Source organism: Xyrauchen texanus, chromosome 2 (genome assembly GCF_025860055.1).
Source record: "Xyrauchen texanus isolate HMW12.3.18 chromosome 2, RBS_HiC_50CHRs, whole genome shotgun sequence".
Lineage (NCBI taxonomy): Eukaryota > Metazoa > Chordata > Actinopteri > Cypriniformes > Catostomidae > Xyrauchen > Xyrauchen texanus.
Window position 1 is genome coordinate 56,258,769 of NC_068277.1, and position 25,150 is coordinate 56,283,918.

The window sequence follows — 25,150 nt, forward strand, 5'->3', positions numbered from 1 at the left end:
AGACTCATTACAAGCAAAGTAAGATATTTCAAGCCTTTATTTGATATAATTTTGATGATTATGGCTTACAGCTTATGAAAACCCCAAATTCAGAATCTCAGAAAATTAGAATGTTACATGAAATCAATAAAAAAAAAGGATTTTAAATACAGAAATGTCGGCCCTCTGAAAAGTATAATCATGCATATGTACTCAGTACTTGGTTTGGGCCCCTTTTGCATTAATTACTGCCTCAATGCAGCGTGGCATGGATGCTATCAGCCTGTGGCACTGCTGAGGTGTTATGGAAGACCAAGATGCTTCAATAGCGGCCTTCAGCTCTTCTGCATTGTTTGGTCTCATGTCTCTCATCTTTCTCTATGGGGTTCAGGTCAGGCGAGTTTGCTGGCCAGTCAAGCACAGTAATACCATGGTCATTGAACCAGGTTTTGGTACTTTTGGCAGTGTGGGCAGGTGCCAAGTCCTGCTGGAAAATGAAGTCAGCATCTCCATAAAGCTTGTCTGCTGAAGGAAGCATGAAGTGCTCTAAAATGTCCCGGTAGATGGCTGCGTTGACTCTGAACTTAATAAAGCACAGTGGACCAACACCAGCCGATGACATGGCTCCCCAAACCAACACAGACTGTGGAAACTTCACACTGGACTTCAAGCATCTTGGATTGTGTGCCTCTCCATTCTTCCTCCAGACTCTGGGACCTTGGTTTCCAAATGAGATGCAAAATTTGCTCTCATCAGAAAAGAGGACTTTGGACCACTGAGCAACAGACCAGTTCTTTTTTCTTTAGCCCAGGTAAGACGTTTGACATTTGAAGCCCATGTCCAGGACCCGTCTGTGTGTGGTGGCTCTTGATGCAGTAACTCCAGCCTCAGTCCACTCCTTGTGAAGCTCCCCACACATTTGAATGGCCTTTTCCTGACAATCCTCTCCAGGCTACGGTCATCCCTGCTGCTTGTGCACCTTTTTCTTCCACACTTTTCCCTTCCACTTAACTTTCTATTAATGTGCTTTGATACAGCACTTTGAGAACATCCAACTTCTTTTGCAATTACCTTTTGAGGCTTTCCCTCCTTGTGGAGGGTGTCAATGATGGTTTTCTGCATAACTGTCAGGTCAGCAGTCTTCCCCATGATTGTGAATTCAACTGAACCAGAATGAGAGACCATTTAAAGGCTCAGGAACCCTTTGCAGGTGTTTAGCTGATTAGAGTGTGACACTTTGAGCCTACAATACTGAACCTTTTCACAATATTCTAATTTTCTTAGATTCTGAATTTGGGGTTTTCATAAGCTGTAAGCCATAATCATCAAAATTATATCAAATAAAGGCTTGAAATATCTTACTTTGCTTGTAATGAGTCTATATAATATATTAGTTTCACCTTTTATGTTGAATTACTGAAATTAATGAACTTTTGCACGATATTCTAATTTTTCGAGTTTCACCTGTATGTAGCTACAATCGATTTCCAGCCCTAGTCAGGAGCTGACTCGCAAAATACTACAGAAAAAGTAAAGTTTGTCAGTCAAAGAGCAAACGCACTATACTAAAGCATTGTTTATTATGTTTTAAAACAGTCTGTATATCTTCTAAAACGCAGATGTTTAGCTTACATTAACTGCTCTAGTCTATCATAATAGACTATAGACCATAATAGACTTCATTTTTTTCGTTTCCCAATCATAAATACTGTTGCAATATTTATTGAAAATAAGTATGCAATCTTAAGCATATGAATAAGCACACAATTACAGTTGACGAAATTAACTTGTCTTTTCACTTCCACTAGCAGCTGATTTGTGTATCAAGGTATTTCTCTACAATACATACCTAATATGACTATATTTAGTCTATCAAAAACAAAACTGTTCATTATCCCAAATAGTGGGTTAGTGTGTTATACCATAAATAAATTACTGAAAAAATTACTGCAAAAACTTCCTGACTGCTAAAAAAAAAAAGATGACTTTTCAGATGATTTTTTGTTGTTTACCTTAATTAAAGTTACATTAATATGCACATTTAAGTAAAAATATAAAATACTGATAACAGGTTTTGTATAAATAAAATGGTTAGGAATCATATTTGTTTTCAAGTCTTTTTTATTAACTGATGTTTTATTAACAAAGTTCGGGAGGAGCACATTCAGATAATCAAAGAGGTATATATATACTGCAGACTTACCTCTGTTCATTGACAGTTTATCAGCATCCCTCCACTGACCCCATCTCCTCACTTTGATTTTTAATAATCTCTTATTGCATGTAAACAACACAATCCAAAATACAATGCAATCCAATGTAATACTGTGTAAATCTGGCCAAAATTCAGAGCTTGGAGCCCTCCCCTGGACAGCCAAATACGCATAATCTTTACTCTATTTAATTTGATGTAAGTGTGAACTCGTGAATTCTGAAAGGTGGAGGGGAGGAGGGCATGGCGGGGGGCCTCCAACATACATTTTGCCTAGGGTCTCCAAATGTCTAGAACCGGCCCTGTCTGGATGTTTACGGACGTTTAGATTGTGGCCAGATTGGACATCTTTATTCACGTCATTCATTAACTAATTCTGGATGTCAACGGACGTCCAGATTATAGCCAGTATGAACGTCTTTTCTTGACTAATTCTGGCTGTCAGTGGACGTTTAGATTGTGGCCAGATTGGACATCTTTATTCACGTCATTCATCAACTAATTCTGGATGTCAACGGACGTCCAGATTATAGCCAGTATGAACGTCTTTTCTTGACTAATTCTGGCTGTCAGTGGACGTTTAGATTGTGGCCAGATTGGACATCTTTATTCACGTCATTCATCAACTAATTCTGGATGTCAACGGACGTCCAGATTATAGCCAGTATGAAAGTTTGTTCTTGACTAATTCTGGCTGTCAGTGGACGTTTAGATTGTGGCCAGATTGGACATCTTTATTCACGTCATTTATCGACTAATTTTAGATGTCAATGGACGTTTAGATTATAGTCAGTATGAACGTCTGTTCTCAACAAGTTCTGGCTGTCAGTGGACGTTTAGATTATGGCCTGATGGGACATAATTTCTCAGTGTCATTAATCAACTAATTCTGGCTGTCAATGGATGTTCAGATCATGGCCTGGATGGACAGACGAGATATCAACCTGTTTTGTATGCCCACAGACGTCGCTTGCTCAGTGGGAGGTATCTAAAAATATTCAAACACAAATACTGGACTGCTGACATTCAGCATCAAAACAGATAGTTGATTTTATCTATTAAATATTCATATCAAAGTGCACTCGGTTGATAAACTAAATGAAATATTTTAATCTTTTGGTAGAATATTCCTCAAACCCCACTACTTTGGCTTTTTCTCTGGGGCCCTGAAGTCATAATCCTAATTTTGAAGAGACTGCTTCACCAGCATGCATTTTGAATGGGCAGATTAGGAATGTTCTAGCAAGCATATCACTAAAAGAGTTTCAGTTCAGTTATTTTGACATGTTATAATTTGTTGGGTTTACTTGATTCAGTTAAAGGTGCTGTAAGCGATTTCAGCTGTTCTTTAGCCATGCCCCCTCTTTCCAAAACCCTGCACTCCAAAGATAACAAAAGAGCTTGAGACCGACATCGTGCTGAAACGTTTGTTTAAAAAAACAGCACCAAAATAGTGCCCTGAACAGATAGCTGTTATAAACAACATAGCTTAAAAATCACAGGAAACCTCAATAATTCAAGAAGGTATACCTGCCATCCAGAGACCACTAAATGGGGGCAGGATCTCTAAAAGAGGGCGTAGTTATGCCAAAAAGGGGTGAGGTTACTCCAAAAGGGGGTTGCCCCAACTCCAAAAGGGCATGTCACTTCCATTCATTTTAGGGAAAGGGTTAGGTTTTGGGCTCCCTGTAGCTTCAGTGGCGATTTGTAGCTTTCGCCCCTTTTTGGAACAATGACTGCTGCTATACCCCTCCCCCACCACACACACACACAAAAAACAGAAACCACAAAGGCTGAAATTGTTTACAAGCCTTTGTTTTCTTCATGGGTATGTCCTTACTGAATTAGGAAATGTGTTTTTTTTTTACTGAAATTATTCCCAATATTATTTACATTGCACCTTAGAAGCAATGCAACCAACGCAAGAATGTGAGAATTATGATGTGAAAAAAGCAAAACAGCAACTTATGATGTACTCAAAAATGAATGTTTTAGACCTGAGAAGGATCCTGTCTGAAAAACAATGACAGTTATGAGCAACACCTTTTCGTGGAAAACCTTTGGCTACATATTACGTCACACAGATATTTAACAAATTTTTCCAGTCTTTTATTTTTTTTTGGTCAACATAACACAACAAGGTGTTACCATGTTTGTTTGTTTTGTGTAGTGGCCCCAAGACATATTTGGACACAACTAAAAATGTAGGAATGTCATTGCATTACATAAAATATCAAACCAAGTAGCATTTATTGTAAATAAAGACAAAAAAAAAAAAAAAAAGTACAAACACTTTTCAAGCAAAGCACTTCACAAAAAGAAGTTAAACAATAAATCACATAAAAAAAACGATTTGCTTAGTTTTCAAACTTGGTTGGCTTAATTGAGTGTTCACTGGTATTCTTTGAAATAATACCGTGTGTTAACCATGGTACAAATAAAGTAATTATTCAGTACCACTATATATACATCGGTACTATGGTATGACAATCCGATATCATTGTACTATACCATCACATTCACACAGTATTTGGGGCTTTTATGTTATAATTTACTTATACAAATTGTGTAATATGCAAATTATCTGGGAAATATACAAAAGTATTTGTCCGTGATAAGGGAGTGAGCTGATGTTGCCTAAGCGCAGAAGTGCAAACCGTTCTACGCATGCGCGAATCACATGTTGATTTGTTGTTATTGCCAATGCTGCTGTCCAGAGAAGAGCAGAAAGCGGCACACAGGCGAGGTGGATTAGACTGGACTCAGACTGTATGGCTGAATGACATGCTTAGATAAGAAGACTACACATATGTCACTAGTTAAAACAAACACTGATAGCCAGAGTATGTTATGTTAACCTGCCGACGCAACTTCTTCGACGTCGCTTTGTGTGAAGATATTCAGTCAGTGCCGTTGGTAGTTGTGATCATCTGTCACGGTCCCATAATAGTGTGCGAGAGCAGATATGGACGTGCATTTGTGGGATCAGCTCCAGGCTGGCAGCTCGGATGTGGATTGGTGTGAAGGGAATTATCTAATATATTCTGGAATAGCGGAATTCTATAACACGGTACTTAGTGCTTTTTGTTGTCGAAAACTTTAGTTTGACGTGTGTATGTTTCATAATTTACAGTACATAGGCTACTTGATGAATTGATGTTAAACATGTCATATATGGTGGTGTTTCTTCAACTACGGGCACTATGGACTTCTAGCAATTTCGTTAAAACATTTTTCACATTCTTTTTCACTAGTTTATTTAACGTGTCTTCTAACAATGTCCAATAGTGTATGCACATGCCTCACATAAGATTTGTGTCATGCTTGCCTTTTTTAAAAAAATTTTTTAACTATGACAATTTCCATCATAGTGTCATTTACACCACATCTCAGATCTCTATTGCGTTTAAAATAATTCCATTGTGGTAATGAGAATTACATTTTTTAAAGTTTTAGTTTTTTAAATAAAATGACAGACTCCCTTGTTTTGCCAAAGCTAATGTCATAGCTAGCGTTTTTTTACAGTATATCTTAAATACACATAAATAATATTTTTCACACTTTTTGAATAATTTGGAAAAAGACGGCCAATAAAATTATTGGGGGTTGGGGGATGGGCATTGCGCCCCTAGATTGACTTTGTGCCCCCTAGAAACTCTAGACGTACTCTCCCGGTCCGATGAAGAGACAACCACTTGCCCACCCTAAAGATCAAAATGCCTTCCCAAAGACTGCATATGGAAGGCATGGTAAAAAGTTACTGAGTCCTTCATAAAAAAAGCTGAAATTTTTTATTTTTTTTATTTTTATCAGCTTTTGGGACATGGAAGTGCCCAAAGTTGCCCATGTACTGTATGACTGGCTGTGTTTTCAAACTTCTTTCTTTTTTTTCAAAGATTCTCTCTTCTTTCTTTTGTCTTTTCAGATAAGCAACGTGCTGTTTTTCGTCTTGCCTCCTATTCTCATGTGTCTGTTCCGTCAGTATGCTACACATTTCAACAGTGGTATCTATCTCATATGGACTCTGCTGGTGGTTGTTGGTAAATTTGACCCCTCTCTCTTTCTCTTGAACAAGAGTGATAGAGGTCATGCTTTTCAACTTTTTAGGAGGTGGCTTCACTCTTCCTTTTCTGGAAAATTGCTACAGAAGAAATATAGTATCTCAATGAAAGCAAATTAGTGTTTTTAGGGTAGAAGTCATTGCAAATATGAACTGTGAGGAAACAACATAAAATTAGATTTGGTTTTATTTTTACCAATCATAATGTCATATTTTATTTCTAGGGCTTGGAAATGTAACGCATACATTTGTGCGATTAATAGTTGACTATTTAACACGTTAAAATAAATACCACAATTAATACAGTATAATTTTTTTTCACATCCTGAACCTTCACTAATGTTATATATATATATGTATGTATATATATATATATATATATATATATATATATATATATATATATATACACACATTCCCAGGAGGTACACGCTTGACTCGACTACATCCTAATACAGAAACTGATTGTGTGGAGCAGTGCACATGCATGTCCCTAGCATAATAAACATGGAAGCAGGTTTATTTTACGGAGACTTTTAATGGAGACTTCACCCGCAAGTGGTGATCCAGGTGTGGGAGAGATAAGAACAAGCTGCAGTATCTCTTAGCAACATCCAAAAACTCTCACTCACTGTCATCTGAACCTGAAGTGAAACAACAGGAGAGAGACCCAGACTGAATGGCAACCAGAGAAAAGAATAGGTTTAAGATTTGAAACTTCAGCAAATTAAATGTCAGCATTCAATTTGTTTTATAGCTGTATATCCATACAGCTTTGTTGGCAAGATAAACTTCAGTGTACATTGCCAATGCATCATTAGACACTATCCCTAATGATGCATTGGAAATGTACACTGAAGTTGATCTTGCCAATAAAGCTTGATATAAAGACTGTATAAAGATTTCAACTTTATACAGTTGACATACACCTTAGCCAAATACATTTAAACATTCCTTGTTTTAGATCAGTTAGGATCACTACTTTATTTTAAGAATGTAAAATGTCAGAATAATAGTAGAGAGAATTATTTCAGATTTTATTTCTTTCATCACATTCCCAGTGGGTCAGAAGTTTACAAACACTTTGTAAGTATTTGGTAGCATTGCATTTAAATAGTTTAACTTGGGTAAACATTTTTGGGTAGCCTTCCAAAAGCTTCTCACAATAAGTTGCTGGAATTTTGGCCCATTCTAGTAACTGAGTGTTTGTAGGCCTTCTTGCTCACACTTTTTCAATTCTGCCCACAAATTTTCTATCGGATTGAGGTAAGGGCTTTGTGATGGCCACTCCAATACCCTGACTTTGTTGTCCTTAAGCTATTTTGCCACAAATTTGGAGGAATGCTTGGGGTCATTGTCCATTTGGAAGACCCATTTGCGATGAGCTTTAACTTCCTAGCTGATGTCTTGAGATGTTGCTTTAATATATACTAGGGCTGTCGATTTACGCGTTAATTCAGTGCGATTTAATTTGACTAAACATAACGAATTAAAAAAATTAACGCCATTAATCGCAATACCCCCGGACCGTAATATGGAAGATTCCTGAGAAATGCAGTTTGTAGTACCACCTGTTTACTCCAGAGGGCAGTAAGTGAAACTTCAGCTGCGTGGCAATGCGCAGTTTATACAGTGAAGAAAACACTTCAGTAGCAACAACACAAACATGCCTTACGTTCTTGTGTTTAAAACTAAGGGATCTCAATATGTGTTCTAAGTATATTTAAATTATATTTAACTTGACACAGTGTTCTAAGTATATTTAAATTATATTTAACTTGACACAGTGACCTAAAAATTTTTTGTTTATGACGCAACGCATCCAAGATGCTACACAAGCATGTCTGACGCAGGTGTTCATTGATGGGTCCTTAAACAAGCCCTCATAATAAATCTCCAACTGATTGACAAATTCTCTTGTGAAATGGATTGCTGTGAACTGTATGCCAATGATTGTCTTATGTTCAGTAATATGGTAGTAAACAAAGCCGCTTTTTGTATTGTCTTATTAATGATGAACTCTTCTGCCACAAGAATTTAATGCACTTTAATAACCCTCTCTCTCTCTCTCTCTCTCTCTCTCTCTCTATCTATCTATCTATCTATCTATCTATCTATCTATCTATCTATCTATATATATATATATATATATATATATATATATATATATATATATCTATCTATATATATATATATATATATATATATATATATATATATATATATTATTTTTTTTTTTATATATATTTAAAGATAACTATGTATCATTATTTCATCATTATATATTGAATTATTGTTATATGAGGGGCTTTCTCAGCAAATAATTGTATATGCGATTAATCGCGATTAATTAATTTGGACACCATGTAATTAATTCGATTAAAAAAATGTATCGATTGACAGCCCTAATGTATGCATATAACTTTCCTTCCTCACGATGCCATCTATTTTGTGAAGTGCACCAGTCCCACTTGTAGCAAAGCACCCCCAAAACATGATGCTGCCATCCCCATGCTTCATGGTTGGGATGGTGTTCTTTGGCTTACAAGCCTCACCCTTTTTAATCCAAACATAACGATGGTCATTATGGCCAAACAGTTCAATTTTTGTTTCATCAGACCAGTGGACATTTAAAAGTAAGATTTTTGTGCCCATGTGCACTTGCAAACTGTAGTCTGACTTTTTTATGGTGGTTTTTGAGCAGTGGCTTCTTCCTTGCTGAGCAGCCTTTCAGGTTATGTCGATATAGGACTCGTTTTACTGTGTATATAGATACTTGTCTACTCGTTTCCTCCAGCATCTTCACACAGTCCTTTGCTGTTGTTCTGGGGCTGATTTGCACTTTTGACACCAAACTACATTCATCTCTAGGAGACAGAATGCGTCTCCTTCCTGAGTGGTTTGATCCCATGGTGTTTATTCTTGCGCACTATTGTTTGTACAGATGAACGTGGTACCTTCAGGTGTTTGGAAATTGCTCCTAAGGATGAACCAGACTTGTGGAGGTCCACAATTTTTGTTTTGAGGTCTTGGCTGATTTCTTTAGATTTTCCTATGATGTCAAGCAAAGAGGCATTGAGTTTGAAGGTAGGCCTTTAAATACATCCACAGGTACACCTCCAATTCAGTACTAAAGGCTTGACATAATTTTCTGGAATTAAGATAACTTGCTTAAAGGCACAGTTAACTTCTGACCCATTGGAATTGTAATATAGTCAATTAAAAGGGAAACAAGTTGTCTGTAAACAATTGTTGGAAAAATTACTCATGTCATGCACAAAGTAGATGTCCTAAACGACTTTGCTAATATGAATCTGAAGTGCTTAAAAAAAAAAAGTTTTTTTGACTTCAACCTGTGTGTGTAAAAATTTGTCTAATTAACTATATCAGCAAAAAACTAAACATTTTAACATGTAAATATTTAAAAGATTTAAATAACGGCTAACCAAATTTCTTGCAAGATATTTGAGACAAGGATTAAGTAAATATATTTATGATTTTATTTTAATGTACTATGATTAACCGCAATTAATCACAGAAAACCGAGCAATTCATTAAAAAAAAAATTAATCAATTCACATCTCTATTTATTTAATATGCTAAATCTGAATTAATATGAAAGTGTTGCAAAATTATGAAATGTTGTTCAACCTAGGGTTGAACATTGTTTGAAAAGCCTATTTCTTTCTCTGCTCTCAATCAATCTTTTGGCTGTGATTTCTTTTTTTATTCCTTCTGTTTACGGAAGACTTCATAGACCACATTTTAAATCTGTAAAATGTGTTAATATTCACATGACTCAAGAGCATTCACAAGTCCATAATCATGAGACACTAACATTGTCAGTATTTCAGTTTAAACAATAAAGGCTTTTTCACCATCTAAGCTTTAGGTGGTGGTGTCACCTGCACCCCTTTGTGAGAACCAAACTGCAAGTGTATCAAATTTGTTAGCAGAATTCCTTTACTTATTTGCGGCCGCTTGTTGTCCTTTCTTGTTTAACAGCTAAGGATAGAACAGTCACATGATGAAACGATCTGAGATTTGTGCAAAAGCTCACTGGAACTGTGAACAGCCTGGGAAAGTTGCCAAGTCAGCACAAACACTGCTCTGTACAAATGTCTTTGAGTTTTTCCACTCTAAAGGAAGCTGCTGTGCTGACTTAGTTAATATGGCTAGGAGTCATAATCGTCCTTGCCATCATATAATAGAGTGAATTTAGTCAAATGATCAGACTAGACCTATACAGAGCTGAATTCATTCATGGCAGACATTGACAATTTAGATTATATGTTTTAGGCACTTTTTGAAGACCTTTTATCAGGCATACTGTATATTCTATATTGAATACATAAGGGTAATTCCTCATTGCATGCACAATTTAGATGTGAAATAATGTCTCCAAAAAGTAAACTCTAGAAAATAAAAGTAAACATATAAAATTTATATAATTGTAGACTGACTAACAAGAGTGATGCTCAATTTATTCCGACATGACAATGCAGGATGCACAGAAATGTAATACTTCATATTAGGGGTTTGTTCAGATGCCTAAGTATGAGCAGTAGGAGTGATGCTTGCCTTGGCAATTAAGAAAGAAAATAGGTAAATTAATTGCATTACTTCAACAAAAACAGAGTAATTGGCCATTGCACAACTGAATGCATACATGGGTAGTGTGTAAGTCATGTTTTGTTTTGTTTTTAAATGTACAACCCCAATTCAAAAAAGTTGGGACGCTGTGTAAAATGTAAATAAAATCAGAATGCAATCATTTGCAAATCTCATAAACCCATATTTTATTCACAATAGAACATAGAAAACATCAAATGTTTAAACTGAGGAAATGTATCATTTAAAAAAGGTAATTTTGTATTTGATGGCAGCAACACATCTCCAAAAAGTTGGTACAGGGCCATGTTTAACACTGTGTAGCGTCCTCTCTTCTTTTAACAACAGTCCGTATATGTCTGGGAACTGAGGAGACCAGTTGCTGGAGTTTTGGGAGAGGAATGTTGTTACATTCGTGTCTGATACAGGATTCTAGCTGCTCAACTGTCCTGTGTCTTCTTTGTCATATTTTTTGTTTCATGATGCACCAAATGTTTTCAATTGGTGAAAGGTGTGGACGGCAGGCAGGCCAGTTCAGCACCCGGACTCTTCTACTACGAAGCCATGCTGTTGTAATAGATGCAGTAAGTGGTTTAGCATTGTCTTGCTGAAATATGCAAGGCCTTCCCTGAAAAAGACGTCATCTGGATAGAAGCATATGTTGCTCTAAAACCTGTATATACCTTTCAGCATTGATGGTGCCTTTCAGATGTGCAAGCTTCCCATTTCATAGGCATTAATGCACCCCCATACCATCAGAGATGCAGGCCTTTGAACTGAGCACTGATAACAAGCCGGATGGTCCTTCTCCTCTTTAGTCCGGAGGACACGACATCCATGTTTCCAAAAAGAATTTCACATTTTGATTTGTCTGACCTCAGAACAGTTTTCCAATTTGCCTCAGTTCATTTTAAATGAGCTTTGACCCAGAGAAGACGGCAGCGTTTCTGGATCTTGTTCACTTATGGCTTCTTTGCATGATAGAGCTTTAACCTGCATTTGTGGATGGCAAGACGTCATCTGGATGGAAGCATATGTTGCTCTAAAACCTGTATATACCTTTCAGCATTGATGGTGCCAGAGAAGACGGAACTGTGTTCACAGACAATAAGTTCTGGAGGTGTTTCTGAGCCCATGCACTGATTTCCATTACAGAATCATGCCTGTTTTTAATGCATGCCTGCATTAAAAACAGGGCCCGAAGATCATGGGCATCCAATATTGATTTTTGCCCTTGTCCCTTGCGCACAGAGATTTCTCCAGATTCTCAGGATCTTTTGATGATATGTACTGTAGATGAGGAGAATTCAATCTTTGTAATTTTACATTGAGGAACATTATTCTGAAATTGTTCCACAGTTTTAGATGCAGTTTTTCGCAGATTGGTGAACCTCTGCCCATCTTTACTTCTGAGAGACTCTGCCTCCCTAAGATACTCTTTTTATACCCAATCATGTTACTGACCTGTTGCCAATTAACATATTTAGTTGCAAAATGTTCCTCCAGCTTTTTAGTAACACTTACATTTCCAGCTTTTGTTGCCATTGTGCGGCCATCAAATTCAAAATTTCCTTATTTTTTTCTTAAAATTTTACATTTCCTCTGTTTAAATAGATATGTTCAGATATATTTTCTATGTTCTATTGTGAATAACATTTGGGTTTATGTGATATGCAAATCATTGCATTCTGTTTAATTTACATCTTACAGAGTGTCCCAACTTTTTTGATATTGGTGTTGTAGAATCATCATAAATAATCACATTTATTATACTAAAATAATGCAAACTTGATTGCACATTTATTTTCTTTCTCAATACCATTAATCAGTATAGAGTTAATTACTACTCTATGATATATGTCATTGCTGTAAAAGTGTTTCAAAAGTAGTTTTTACATCATCCTGTTGATCTTGTTTAGGTATTGGCTCCAGTTATTTCCATGCTACGCTGAGCTTCTTGGGCCAGATGTTGGATGAGCTAGCCATATTGTGGGTGCTTATGTGTGCTATCGGCATGTGGTTTCCCAAGAGATATCTTCCCAGGATATTTCGTAGAGACAGGTGTGCTCCTATATCAACATGCATACACATTTTACTGGAAATATACCTGTACATATGCTTTTACTTAAATTTATATATATATATATATATATATATAATATTATACAATTTAATGGTAGCAAAACACTCATTTTACATTTTTATTGTTCAATGTTTACTCATAGAATTCACTATGTAATATTTTAAAACAGAAAATATGCACTATGTATTGACAAGGCTGTCAGTAGAATTTGGAACTTGATTCAGCCCTGCAAAGGCAAATCTAGTATCTACACTTTTTGCAGGGCTGAATCAAGTTCCAAAATATACTGACAGCCTTGCCTTTTGCCAAAACTGAGTTAGGACCAGCATCGGGTCTCTTAGTTTTTTTTAAAATTGTTGCTCATTTAATTTGTTTCAAAACAAGGGCTAAAAGTGTTACAATGTTGCATTTCTTGTTGGGTTGATTCGCTTTCACACAGCAACATTATAAAACGGACCAAAATTGTGTTAATAAAAGTCACATGTGAGCAAACTGTTCCCTCATTTGTCCGAATGTTTGTTTAGCTTAAGATTTAGATCATATATCAACATTCCGGTTGAAATGATATTCCAGTACAGATTTTCAAGAATTGTTTATTCCATGCCTATGCAAATATTTGTCGCATGGTACTGAATGCACGTCCCAATCAGTTTTGCACTGCAAACAAACATGACCCATCACTCTGATGGATATGTGTTGGAAAATGTATATAATGGTTATTTTTGTGTATAATGTGTCATTAATTGCTTTTGCATTATTTCTGCATTGAAAATTGCTTGTTGTCACAGTTACAAAAAAAATTAGAATCCACTACTAACTACCTCTCTAAAAAATGATAATCAGATTACTTGACTGATTACTTGATTGAAAAAGTAATCAAATTTACTTTTTGTTTTAATTTTAAGTTACTTTCTAAAACAATTGTCACAAAAAAACAATTGCTCAACAAATTAAAAATAATGTATATTTTCTCTGTGCATTGCCGCACAGACTTCAGCTATAATAGTAATTTGATTACAGTAATACACCAACACTGCAGAGCTCTCTCACTTGCACACACACACACACACACACACACACACACACACACACACACACACACACACACACACAGCAGAACGAGTTAAGCCTGTTCTGCCGCTATCCAAAAGAGCGAAGTGATCATACTAAAATTACCTCTGAAATGATTGAACAACTCCTATTTTAAACATGCAGTTATATTTAATACATTCGCTAAAACCTATATCCAGTTTTATTTTGAATTACACTGACATTCTGACCTACAGATTTCCTCTCCATAGATCCATAAGGTATGCTCGGATTGCCTAGGTGTGGTTGGATTGCATTCCCACCACAAACAGCTCCAGAGTTAATTTGCAATTGGACGATTTGTTTTGGTGCTGTTCTGAGTACAATTGCCGTGTTCATATGCCTAAAGAACCATACTTAGGACGAAAATGCACCAGGTTCCGAAACAAATGTTGAAAATGCCCTTAGATTATGTCAGGTTTGGCTCAACTATGATCAAATTCTGAAAAAAAGTGAGGCTATTTAATATTCTAAGTGAGGCTATTTAAATTTCTGCTGCCCTTAAGGTTCATAAGAGCACAGTGGCCTCCATAATCCTTAAATGGAAGACGTTTGGGACGACCAGAACCCTTCCTAGAGCTGGCCGTCCAGCCAAACTGAGCTATCGGGGGAGAAGAGCCTTGGTGAGAAGAACCCAAAGATCACTGTGGCTGAGCTCCAGAGATGCAGTCGGGAGATGGGAGAAAGTTGTAGTAAGTCAACCATCACTGCAGCCATCCACCAGTCATGGCTTTATGGCAGAGTGGCGCGACGGAAGCCTCTCCTCAGTGCAAGACACATGAAAGCCCGCATGGAGTTTGCTAAAAAACACCTGAAGGACTCCAAGATGGTGATAAATAAGATTCTCTGGTCTGTTGAGACCAAGATAGAACTTTTTGGCCTTAATTCTAAGCGGTATGTGTGGAGAAAACCAAGCACTGCTCATCACCTGTCCAATACAGTCTCAACAGTGAAGCATGGTGGTGGTGTTTTTCAGCTGCAGGGACAGGACGACTGGTTGCAATCGAGGGAAAGATGAATGCGGCCAAGTACAGGGATATCCTGGACGAAAACCTTCTCCAGAGTGCTCTGGACCTCAGACTGGGCCGAAGGTTCACCTTCCAACAAGACAATGACCCTAAGAACACCGCTAAAATAACGAAGGAGTGGCTTCACAACAACTCCGTGACTATTCTTGAATGGCCCAGCCAGAGCCCTGACTTAAACCCAATTGAGCATCTCTGGAGAGACCTGAAAATGGCTGTCCACCAACGTTTACCATCCAACCTGACAGAACTGGAGAGGATCTGCAAGGAGGAATGGCAGAGGATACCCAAATCCAGATGTGAAAATCTTGTTGCATCTTTCCCAAAAAGACTCATGGCTGTATTAGATCAAAAGGGTGCTTCTACTAAATACTGAACAAAGGGTCTGAATACTTAGGACCATGTGATATTTCAGTTTTTCTTTTTTAATAAATGTGCAAAAATGTCAACAATTCTATGTTTTTCTGTCAATATGGGGTGCTGTGTGTACAATAATGAGGAAAAAAAAGAACTTAAATGATTTTAGCAAAGGGCTGCAATACAACAAAGAGTGAAAAATTTAAGGGGGTCTGAATACTTTCCGTACCCACTGTATATCAGCCTACCACTATTAGACTCATCTTGTTCAATTCGAGATGTGAGAACTGATATTATCTTCGATATGTTGGCTGTGCATAATAATTGTCTTTTGCATACTTTGCCTCTTGTTTCTCCCTTATTTTCCTTCCTGTATCAATCTCTCTTTAGGTCAAGGTTTAAAGTGGTCGTTGGTATTCTCTCAGGGATCACCACCTGTCTCGCCTTTATCAAGCCAGCAATTAATTCGATCTCTCTCATGACGCTTGGGATCCCATGCACTGCTCTTCTCATAACTGAGCTAAAGAGGTCAGTGCTCTTATAGATACATACACTGTAAATTTGACATCCGTTCTCTAGTGCTTTTCATGGTATAGCATTATGTATTTATTGCTTTGCATGCTCATTTCAAATCACACTGACTGCTCTATTTATATGGCTCCTTTTAAATGACTATGTCTCTTTATGCAAAGCATATTTCAAAGGCAGCCATTTGTAATTGTATTCAAGATTGTTGTTTTTTTTTCATAACAAGACAGAGAATAAAGAAATGTTTATGTAATGTTCAGTAATGCACCATAGTTGCCAGCATTAAAATAGATATAATTAGTGGTGATTGCTCATACTTGGTGTATATTTGAACAAACCCCTAACCATAAGTATTCCATCAACTTGTTCTGCATAGTTTCTGCTCCGGACATGAATGCTACCTCAAATAATTTGGCATATTGAGGTGTACTATTACTTTTCTAAGTGGTCTGACTTACAATTTGCATGTGGTGGATGACAAAATGGGAAAAAGTTTACTAGACTTTGACTTGACTTACTTTTAATGAAGAACTCAAGCTATATATACAAAATATCATAGAGACTTGGGGGTGGGTTGACTTGGACCAGTAAGCAACTACCTAACAACCACCCAGAACACCCTAGTAACTGCTTAGTACCAAGTTAAAAAAACACGTAATATTCCTTAGCAACCGCAAACCAATGTCGTGGCAACCACCCACTAGCACCACATGCATTTTCTTGAGGAAATGTTGAATAATCTGTAATGTATTTTCAGACTGTCCACTGGTAACCTCTTAATTTACTGTAACACTTTTGTTTTGTGCATAAGCATTTTTTCTGATGTACTGTCAAAACACAACAGCACATTGACGAGAGCAGCAAGCCATTGTGACATTTGTTCTGAAAACCTGCACGCTGACCTGAAACCCTCTGGTCACAACAACCCAAGGAACCCCCTCCCATTAAGCTGTCCAGATGTGCATAGAGTTCATTCCCCTTGCTCTAGATGAAGAAACAATCTTATCCATCCCCCTTGAAAACAAGATGAGCTGCTGTTGTTTTCCTGATAGCATTTGCAGGCCAGCTAGATGCAGCTTTATCTTACTGCAAAACTTCTACGAGTTTGTATTTTAGTGATGAATTCACTATTGTTGAAACAGATCACAATGTGCTTATTAATTGATTCAAGGAACTTATGTTGAACATCTCTGAGCACAAATTTACATTTGTTTTCTCGTTACAAGAAGTGAAATTGTATATTTTGCAAAACTGTGTTCAGTACAGAAATGCTTATTAGTACTGTTACATATTTGTTTATATTAATTACATTTAGATTACACAAAAGTGGCCCAATTTGCCTGAATTCAGTGTCAAAAAGTGACCCAATTGAATTTACCTTAATCAATGTAAAAATGGCCCAAAAGAATTCAATGTCATAAGTGACCCGGTTTACCTGAATTCAGTGTCAAAAAGTGGCCCAATTTACTTGAATTAAGTGACAAAAAAGTGGTCCCATTTAACTGAATCATTATCAAAAAGTTGTCCAATTAATTTGAATTAAATGTCAAAAACTGGGCCAATTTATCTGAATGTTATGTCAAAATGTGTCCCAATTGAATTCAGTTTCAGAAGTGGCCCTCTTTACCTGAATTCAGTGTCAAAATGAGCCTAATTTACCTGAATTAAATGTCAGAAAGTAGCCCAATTTTCACAAATTTAATGTAAAAAAGTGGCCCAATTTACCTGAATTAATTGAATTGCATGACCCTCTTATGGTCCAATGGTCAATTCAGTATGCCACTCTGTCTGATTATACTTACAGTGTGTTTACAAATATCCTCCATTCCCTTTTCTTTGATGCTGTTTACTTTGGCCATAGTCTTTTGATTTCGTTGCTTAATGTGTAATCATAAATTAAATGGAGTAAAAAGAAAAATGTTGCCGAGGTCAAGGTGTTCTTTGTGTCGTGAAATTTCAGTAAAAGTACAGGATGTACTACAACAACAATGTGTGCTCTATGCAGTTGTACCAAATCCAATGTTTATAATCTTTCTAGAATTGTACAGTAATGGTTTTGGTACCCATCACATCAACTTCTATGTAATGAACTTTTCATTTTCCTGTTTGCCTTTGTGGTCCACTGTTCTGAGACTTCTAGCCGTTATCAGTAATACATGAATAGTTTAAATGGATGTCTTCCTTTATTGTTGATGTTAGGCCGATGGAGGACTGCTGCACACAATGGTTTGACATGACAAAGTTCCAACATCAAATAAAGAAATTAAGGAATTTTAGTGAAAGTTATGTAAAGGAATGCTGAGGGCTAATTGTGTTGTCACTATTTTTACTCTTGTATTCATGCTCCCGATCAAGTATGAACTGCATGTTGCAGTTTCTTTTTACTTTAATTCATTCAGCAGATGATTTTATCCAAAGTGACTTGCAAATGAGAAATACAGCAAAAGGAGGCAATACTATGAGAAGTAATGCAATACTGTACAAAAGTAGCAAATTTGCTCTGCTTGGACTTGGCAAGTAGATGTAGGTGGTTTTCACCACCACTTACTCAACCTAAATGAGTCATATCAAACATTTTAATAATTTTTTTTTTTCTGAGATCTAGTTGTAATGTCAGTCATGCTGTAATTGTTAAATGCTGTATTGTTTCATACTGTAAGTTTTACTTTTTCATGACCATTTCCACTCTCTCTCTGACCTTTTCTGACTCTGGTCTTGAAGATTTCTATGCAAACATCTTTAGGGCCAAGTAAAGCTTTATGTTTATCATTTTTTCTGAGTAACAGTTTCCACTTTTTTTAAGTGTCTCACTTCCTGTGTCTTTGTTATTCTCTCTCTCTCCCTCTCTCTCACTCTTTCACTCAACCCACTTTTTTTTCTCATTCTCAACACAACAGATTTTTCTGTTTAATTACTGTGTCTATACACCTCATGATTCTTGATATGTTACATTTTTAAATTGAGACATTGACCAGTTACATATATCAGCAGTTATGGCTATTCAAGGAACATACATCAAGCAATCATACAACTGCTATGTTTGTTTACTGTTAAAGCAATACAGATTGGTGGGCAGGGTGTGTGGGCAGGTCTATGAAAAAGAACCATTAGCTTGGTACTCTCTGTAAAAAGAAATGTGACTAAGCGCTCCCTGAAACGAAGAAACTACATTAATAGTTATTTAATGTAACGCAAACAGTTATGCACATTTATGCACAATAATTTAAGTCTGATCCCTTACAAAAGGAATGGCACACCTCTCCTTAATAAGCTGCACGATTTGGGATGTCATTCATGTAGACATGCCAAAGTATTAAGTTTTAGCATTAGTGATTTGTTGAAATCCTGTATCCCTTAGCAAACATCAATAATAAAATATTTAATGAGGTATTTCTAATATTTGTTTTCCTGTAGGTGCGAAAACCCACGCGTGTTTAAGCTAGGCCTTCTCTCAGGTCTGTGGTGGACTCTAGCACTGATGTGCTGGATTAGTGATCGTATTTTCTGTGAGATGTGGTCATCTGTCAACTTCCCTTATCTACACTGTGCTTGGTGAGTGCACCTCCCTCCATCTGTTCAAGTGCACTTATCTCATACATACTGCATCTAGTGAGCATGCTCCGTGTGCTGCATCATATACAATAGGCTACAACTGTTCTACCACTGTCAACTCTGCTTAATGCAATAAATCACCCTCATTATTTAGTTCCTCTACGTTTTGTTTTCTATAAATATATATTGGGGTACAAAAGTCAGGTAAGTAGTGTTTTTATGTTGGTTTTTTGTTATTAATAATTTTTTTTTATTACAATTTTTTTAGTGTCAGCATAAAGAAATTAAGTGAAAAGTTATGATGAATTTTGCATGAATTTCTCATTTGTTATGATCTCCTTTAGCTTTAATGACAGTATGCAGAACACTTTCGTGATGAAACGTCACTGGGTTGACTTTTTGCCTGCACCACTAGAAAGTCACCTTAGTGTATTTTTCCTGATTAACTGTTTTGATTGATTCATGCAATTAACAAAGCAAAACATATATTCACAAAATCAACATTGAACCCCCACTATTACCCCTCCCAATCCCCAACCCCACCCTGAACCTCAACAAACATCCCTGTGGTCACACATGAGTATAAACACACAAAATAATAATAATATTTATAATAATAATAATGATAATAATCACACACATTTAAAACTATACTTCTCTCTCCAATGCCCCTCCCTGAGAGCCCTCCAAGAATGCCAAATAGCTGCCCCATTTCCTATCAAATTAATCTAATTTCCCCAGCACTTCTACATGACATTGAATGCCGCCACCCTCCCCATTTCTGTGCACCACTCTTGAAATGAGGGCACTCCAGCCGACTTCCATCCCCCTAGAACAATCTGTCTGCTGATCATAACACTGGTTAGGACCCAATTTTTTATGTTTATCCCTTATATTGATGACTGCCCCATCGCCTAAAATACAGAGTCTTGGGCAAAATGAAATTTGAGTGCCCAATACATCAAACATAAAACTCTGAACCAGTGCCGTTAACGGGCAGTACGCTGTCAGAGACAAAGCTTTGGATTTAGAGCACTTAACTCTGTATACCGAGAACTTCGAAAAGTAAATAATAATTCTGTGGAGGCAAAGCTTATGCACCACACCTCCCACCACAACCCCAGGAAAATCCTCCTTATCGCGGCTGCTAATGGCTCCAGGACAAGACAGAACAATAATGAGGAAAGAGGGCAACCCTGCCGAGTGCCCCTATTGAGAGTAAAATAATCTGAAATGAATCCATTTGATTGAACTGCCGCTACAGGGTGTCAATAAAGTAACTTATTCCATCCAATAAATCCAATAAGTCAAATGTCTTTTCGGCGTCAAGTGAGATGGCAGCAACTGCCTGATCATTCGCCACTGACCACATGTTACTAATGAAACGCCTAAAGTTATCAGAAGAACTGCGGCCCTGAATAAACCCCAGCTGATCTGTATGTATAACAGATGTCATAACTTTACTTAATCAATTAGCCAAAAGTTTTGACTATATTTTAACGTGTAGCTGGATCAGGGAAATTGGATTTTGTCTCTTACACTTGCGGATCTTTGTCCTTTTTAAGAAACAGACCGATCCGGGCTTGAGTGGTTGGCAGAAGCTTTCCATTCGTTAATGATTCTGTATAAACTTCTGGCAAAAGTGGAGCCAGTTCTGTAGTATAATATCTAAAAAACTCAGTGGCCATCTGGCGCGGAGCCTTGCCTGTTTTCCAAGTTTATCTCAGAATCAAGATAACTTTTTACTCAGTTGTCAGTTTAGGGAGTTCTAAAGGTTCCACAAAATTCCTAATATCTTCATCAGTAGACATGAAACTATAGAGATCAAGATATAATTATTTAAAAGCATATCAATGACAAATTTCACCACCAGCAGATTTCAATGAGGGAATGGTAAAAAAAGACTCTCTGCTTTATATATCTAGCCAAAAGCTTCCCTGCTTTGTCCCCTGACTCAAAGTATTACTGTCTTGACCTGAATATCCAAAACTTCACCTTCCGCAACAAAATAGCATTATATCTGTATTTCAATCGGGTCAATTCTCTGAGGCCATGGCACGACATTCGGCACTTCAGCTCTGCCTCGACACTTTTAATATTCCCTTCCAATTCCACAAGTTCTCATGCTTTGGATTTTTTGATGAATGAGGTATACTGTATGATCTGACCCTGAAGTACCGTCTTAAGTGCCTCCCAAGCCACGCCCACAAAGGATACTGAGGACCAGTTGGTCTCCATATAAACATTGATTTCTGCCTTTAACATTTGTTGGAATTCAGGATTTTGCAAAAGGAATACATTAAAGCACCAAATATATGATTTCCTTTTCTCCATATGTGGCAACACCTCTAAACACACCAGGGTGTGATCTGAGACTAAAATGTTTCCAGTTGAGCAATAAATAACAGATGAAATGAGGGACTTAGATATATATATATATATATATATATATATATATATATATATATATATATATATATATATATCTACACTCATCTAAAGGATTATTAGGAACACCTGTTCAATTTCTCATTAATGCAATTATCTAATCAACCAATCACATGGCAGTTGCTTCAATGCATTTAGGGGTGTGGTCCTGGTCAAGACAATCTCCTGAACTCCAAACTGAATGTCAGAATGAGAAAGAAAGGTGATTTAAGCAATTTTGAGCGTGGCATGGTTGTTGGTGCCAGACGGGCCGGTCTGAGTATTTCACAATCTGCTCAGTTACTGGGATTTTCATGCACAACCATTTCTAGGGTTTACAAAGAATGGTGTGAAAAGGGAAAAACATCCAGTATGCGGCAGTCCTGTGGGCGAAAATGCCTTGTTGATGCTAGAGGTCAGAGGAGAATGGGCCGACTGATTCAAGCTGATAAAAGAGCAACTTTGCCTGAAATAACCACTCGTTACAACCGAGGTATGCAGCAAAGCATTTGTGAAGCCACAACACGCACAACCTTGAGGCGGATGGGCTACAACAGCAGAAGACCCCACCGGGTACCACTCATCTCCACTACAAATAGGAAAAAGATCCTACAATTTGCAAGAGCTCACCTAAATTGGACAGTTGAAGACTGGAAAAATGTTGCCTTGTCTGATGAGTCTCGATTTCTGTTGAGACATTCAGATGGTAGAGTCAGAATTTGGCGTAAACAGAATGAGAACATGGATCCATCATGCCTTGTTACCACTGTGCAGGCTGGTGGTGGTGGTGTAATGGTGTGGGGGATGTTTTCTTGGCACACTTTAGGCCCCTTAGTGCCAATTGGGCATCGTTTAAATGCCACGGCCTACCTGAGCATTGTTTCTGACCATGTCCATCCCTTTATGGCCACCATGTACCCATCCTCTGATGGCTACTTCCAGCAGGATAATGCACCATGTCACAAAGCTCGAATCATTTCAAATTGGTTTCTTGAACATGACAATGAGTTCACTGTACTAAAATGGCCCCCACAGTCACCAGATCTCAACCCAATAGAGCATCTTTGGGATGTGGTGGAACGGGAGCTTCGTGCATCCCACAAATCTCCATCAACTGCAAGATGCTATCCTATCAATATGGGCCAACATTTCTAAAGAATGCTTTCAGCACCTTGTTGAATCAATGCCACGTAGAATTAAGGCAGTTCTGAAGGCGAAAGGGGGTCAAACACAGTATTAGTATGGTGTTCCTAATAATCCTTTAGGTGAGTGTATATATATATATATTAGGGCTGTCGATTTAATGTGTTAATTCAGTTCGATTAATTTTATTAAAAATAACTAGTTAAAAATTAACCGCAATGCCCCCTGGATTGTAATAAGTAAGATTCCTAAGAAATGCAAGGTTGTAGTACCACCAGTTTACTCCAGAGGGCAGTAATTTAAAATTAAGCTGTGTGGCAATGCGCAGTTTATACAGTGAAGAAAACAACCAGACACCACAAAACAGACATTCGTTACGTTCTTGTGTTCAAAACATTTGATGGATCGCAAATTTGAACTAAGGGATCTCATGATGTGTTCTAAGTATTAAACTATATTTAACTTGACAAAGTGACCTAAACATTTAATTTTATGACGCAACGCACCCAAGACGCTACTCAAGCATGTCTGACGCTTTTTGCTTCACTATGATCAAGGACTGTGTCCATCAAAAGATTAAAGTCTTCTACCAATATTATATCATGAGGGGTGCCAGCAGCTTTCAACATCCCTTCAAGATCTATAAACGTTAGGTGCGTAAATATTATCCAAAATAAGACTTTGCCCCTGAATTTCTGCTAAAACAATAATGATTCTTCCTAATTTATCTTTATTCTGTTTGAGACATTTGAATTGTAGATGCTTACTCATCAGTGTAATGACTCCCCTGCTCTTAAGAAAACATGTCCACACCATATCTTCACAAATTTGTGAAGAAAAGTGCATTTCTTAAAGAAACTCTATCACATATTTCTTACACTTAAGAAGAGAAATAACCTTCCACCTTAAATGTCACTCTGATGCCTTATACATCTATTTTCGGAGCAAATGCTACACTTTAATGTTAAATAATTATTGTCATATTTTTCTCATTGCTTTATAATTATTATTATTTTGCCATGGGACACAACTGGAGTGTGCTTCAAATGTCCAAATTGACATATTTAAATTAACCATGTGAAAAAAATAACATTTCATATGTAAATTAATAACTTTTTCAACAAAATCACTATATGCACATTTGAGCAGCCTTCCTCTGATCTTTGACCTTGGACTTTCATTTAACATCAATAACACCAAAGACTTGAAATACATGAAAATATAAATAAATATATATATATATATATATATATATATATATATATATATATATATATATATATATATATATATATATTTAAATTATTAATTACTTATTTTGTTTGGCTTTTTTGTTTTTTGCACACTTGTTTGGCCATGCATTGATTCTTGGCCTGAGGGATCAAAATTAGTAAAAAAAAATAAACACATAAATAACAGTAAATGTATTAGAAGTGTTGTACCAGAAAAAGGAGGCAAGAGTTTTTTCAGGCAATTGACACATTCAAATTTATTTTAAAAAAAAATGTGAGGGGAAAAATAGTCTTTACATCCCTAATTTAAGACCTCTTTAAGTGATAATTAAGACTTGTTATACCATTAATAATTTTTATGTTTGACTTTTTTATTATGACTTTTTATGACCGTACATTTTAGAATAATGAATCTAAGACATTTTAAAACTTTCTAAGGTCCCACGTGAGCCATGATATAAACCTATGTTTTTTATGTTCTACCTACTTTCAATTGGACACAAAAGAGAAAATTACATCTTATGTTACAAATGACCAATGTTTGTGGCCTGATATCCATTTAAAAGGCTACTTCCTTTAATTTTTCAGTAATAGTGATATAATTTTGCTATTCTAATTATTATCTCTTCACTTTTTATTCGCTTTATATGTCTGTTTTACAGGCACATACTCATCTGCCTGGCTTCCTACCTGGGGTGTGTGTGTTTCGCTTATTTTGATGTAGTATCAGAGGCTCCTGAGCAGGGCCCGGTTGTCAAATTCTGGCCCAGTGAGAAATGGGCTTTTATTGGGGTGCCATATGTCACTCTTCTCTGTGTGCATCGGAAGCCTTCAATTAAGGTGACATAAACT

At 36.8% G+C, this 25,150-nt stretch overlaps 1 protein-coding gene across 2 annotated transcripts; it reads left to right on the forward strand.

The window, feature by feature from the left end:
- Positions 1–4,890: 4,890 nt before the first annotated feature.
- Positions 4,891–25,150, forward strand: LOC127652450 (alkaline ceramidase 2-like). Of its 2 annotated transcripts, none has more exons than XM_052138613.1 (6): positions 4,891–5,261; positions 6,117–6,231; positions 12,782–12,923; positions 15,807–15,944; positions 19,359–19,496; positions 24,961–25,150. In XM_052138613.1, exons 1-6 carry the CDS (start codon positions 5,157–5,159, stop codon positions 25,145–25,147), a joined length of 825 nt encoding a protein of 274 aa, XP_051994573.1. In that variant the 5' UTR covers positions 4,891–5,156; the 3' UTR covers positions 25,148–25,150. The 2 variants fall into 2 exon arrangements, with proteins under 2 accessions (XP_051994573.1, XP_051994579.1); XM_052138619.1 differs by having other exon boundaries at positions 6,117–6,195.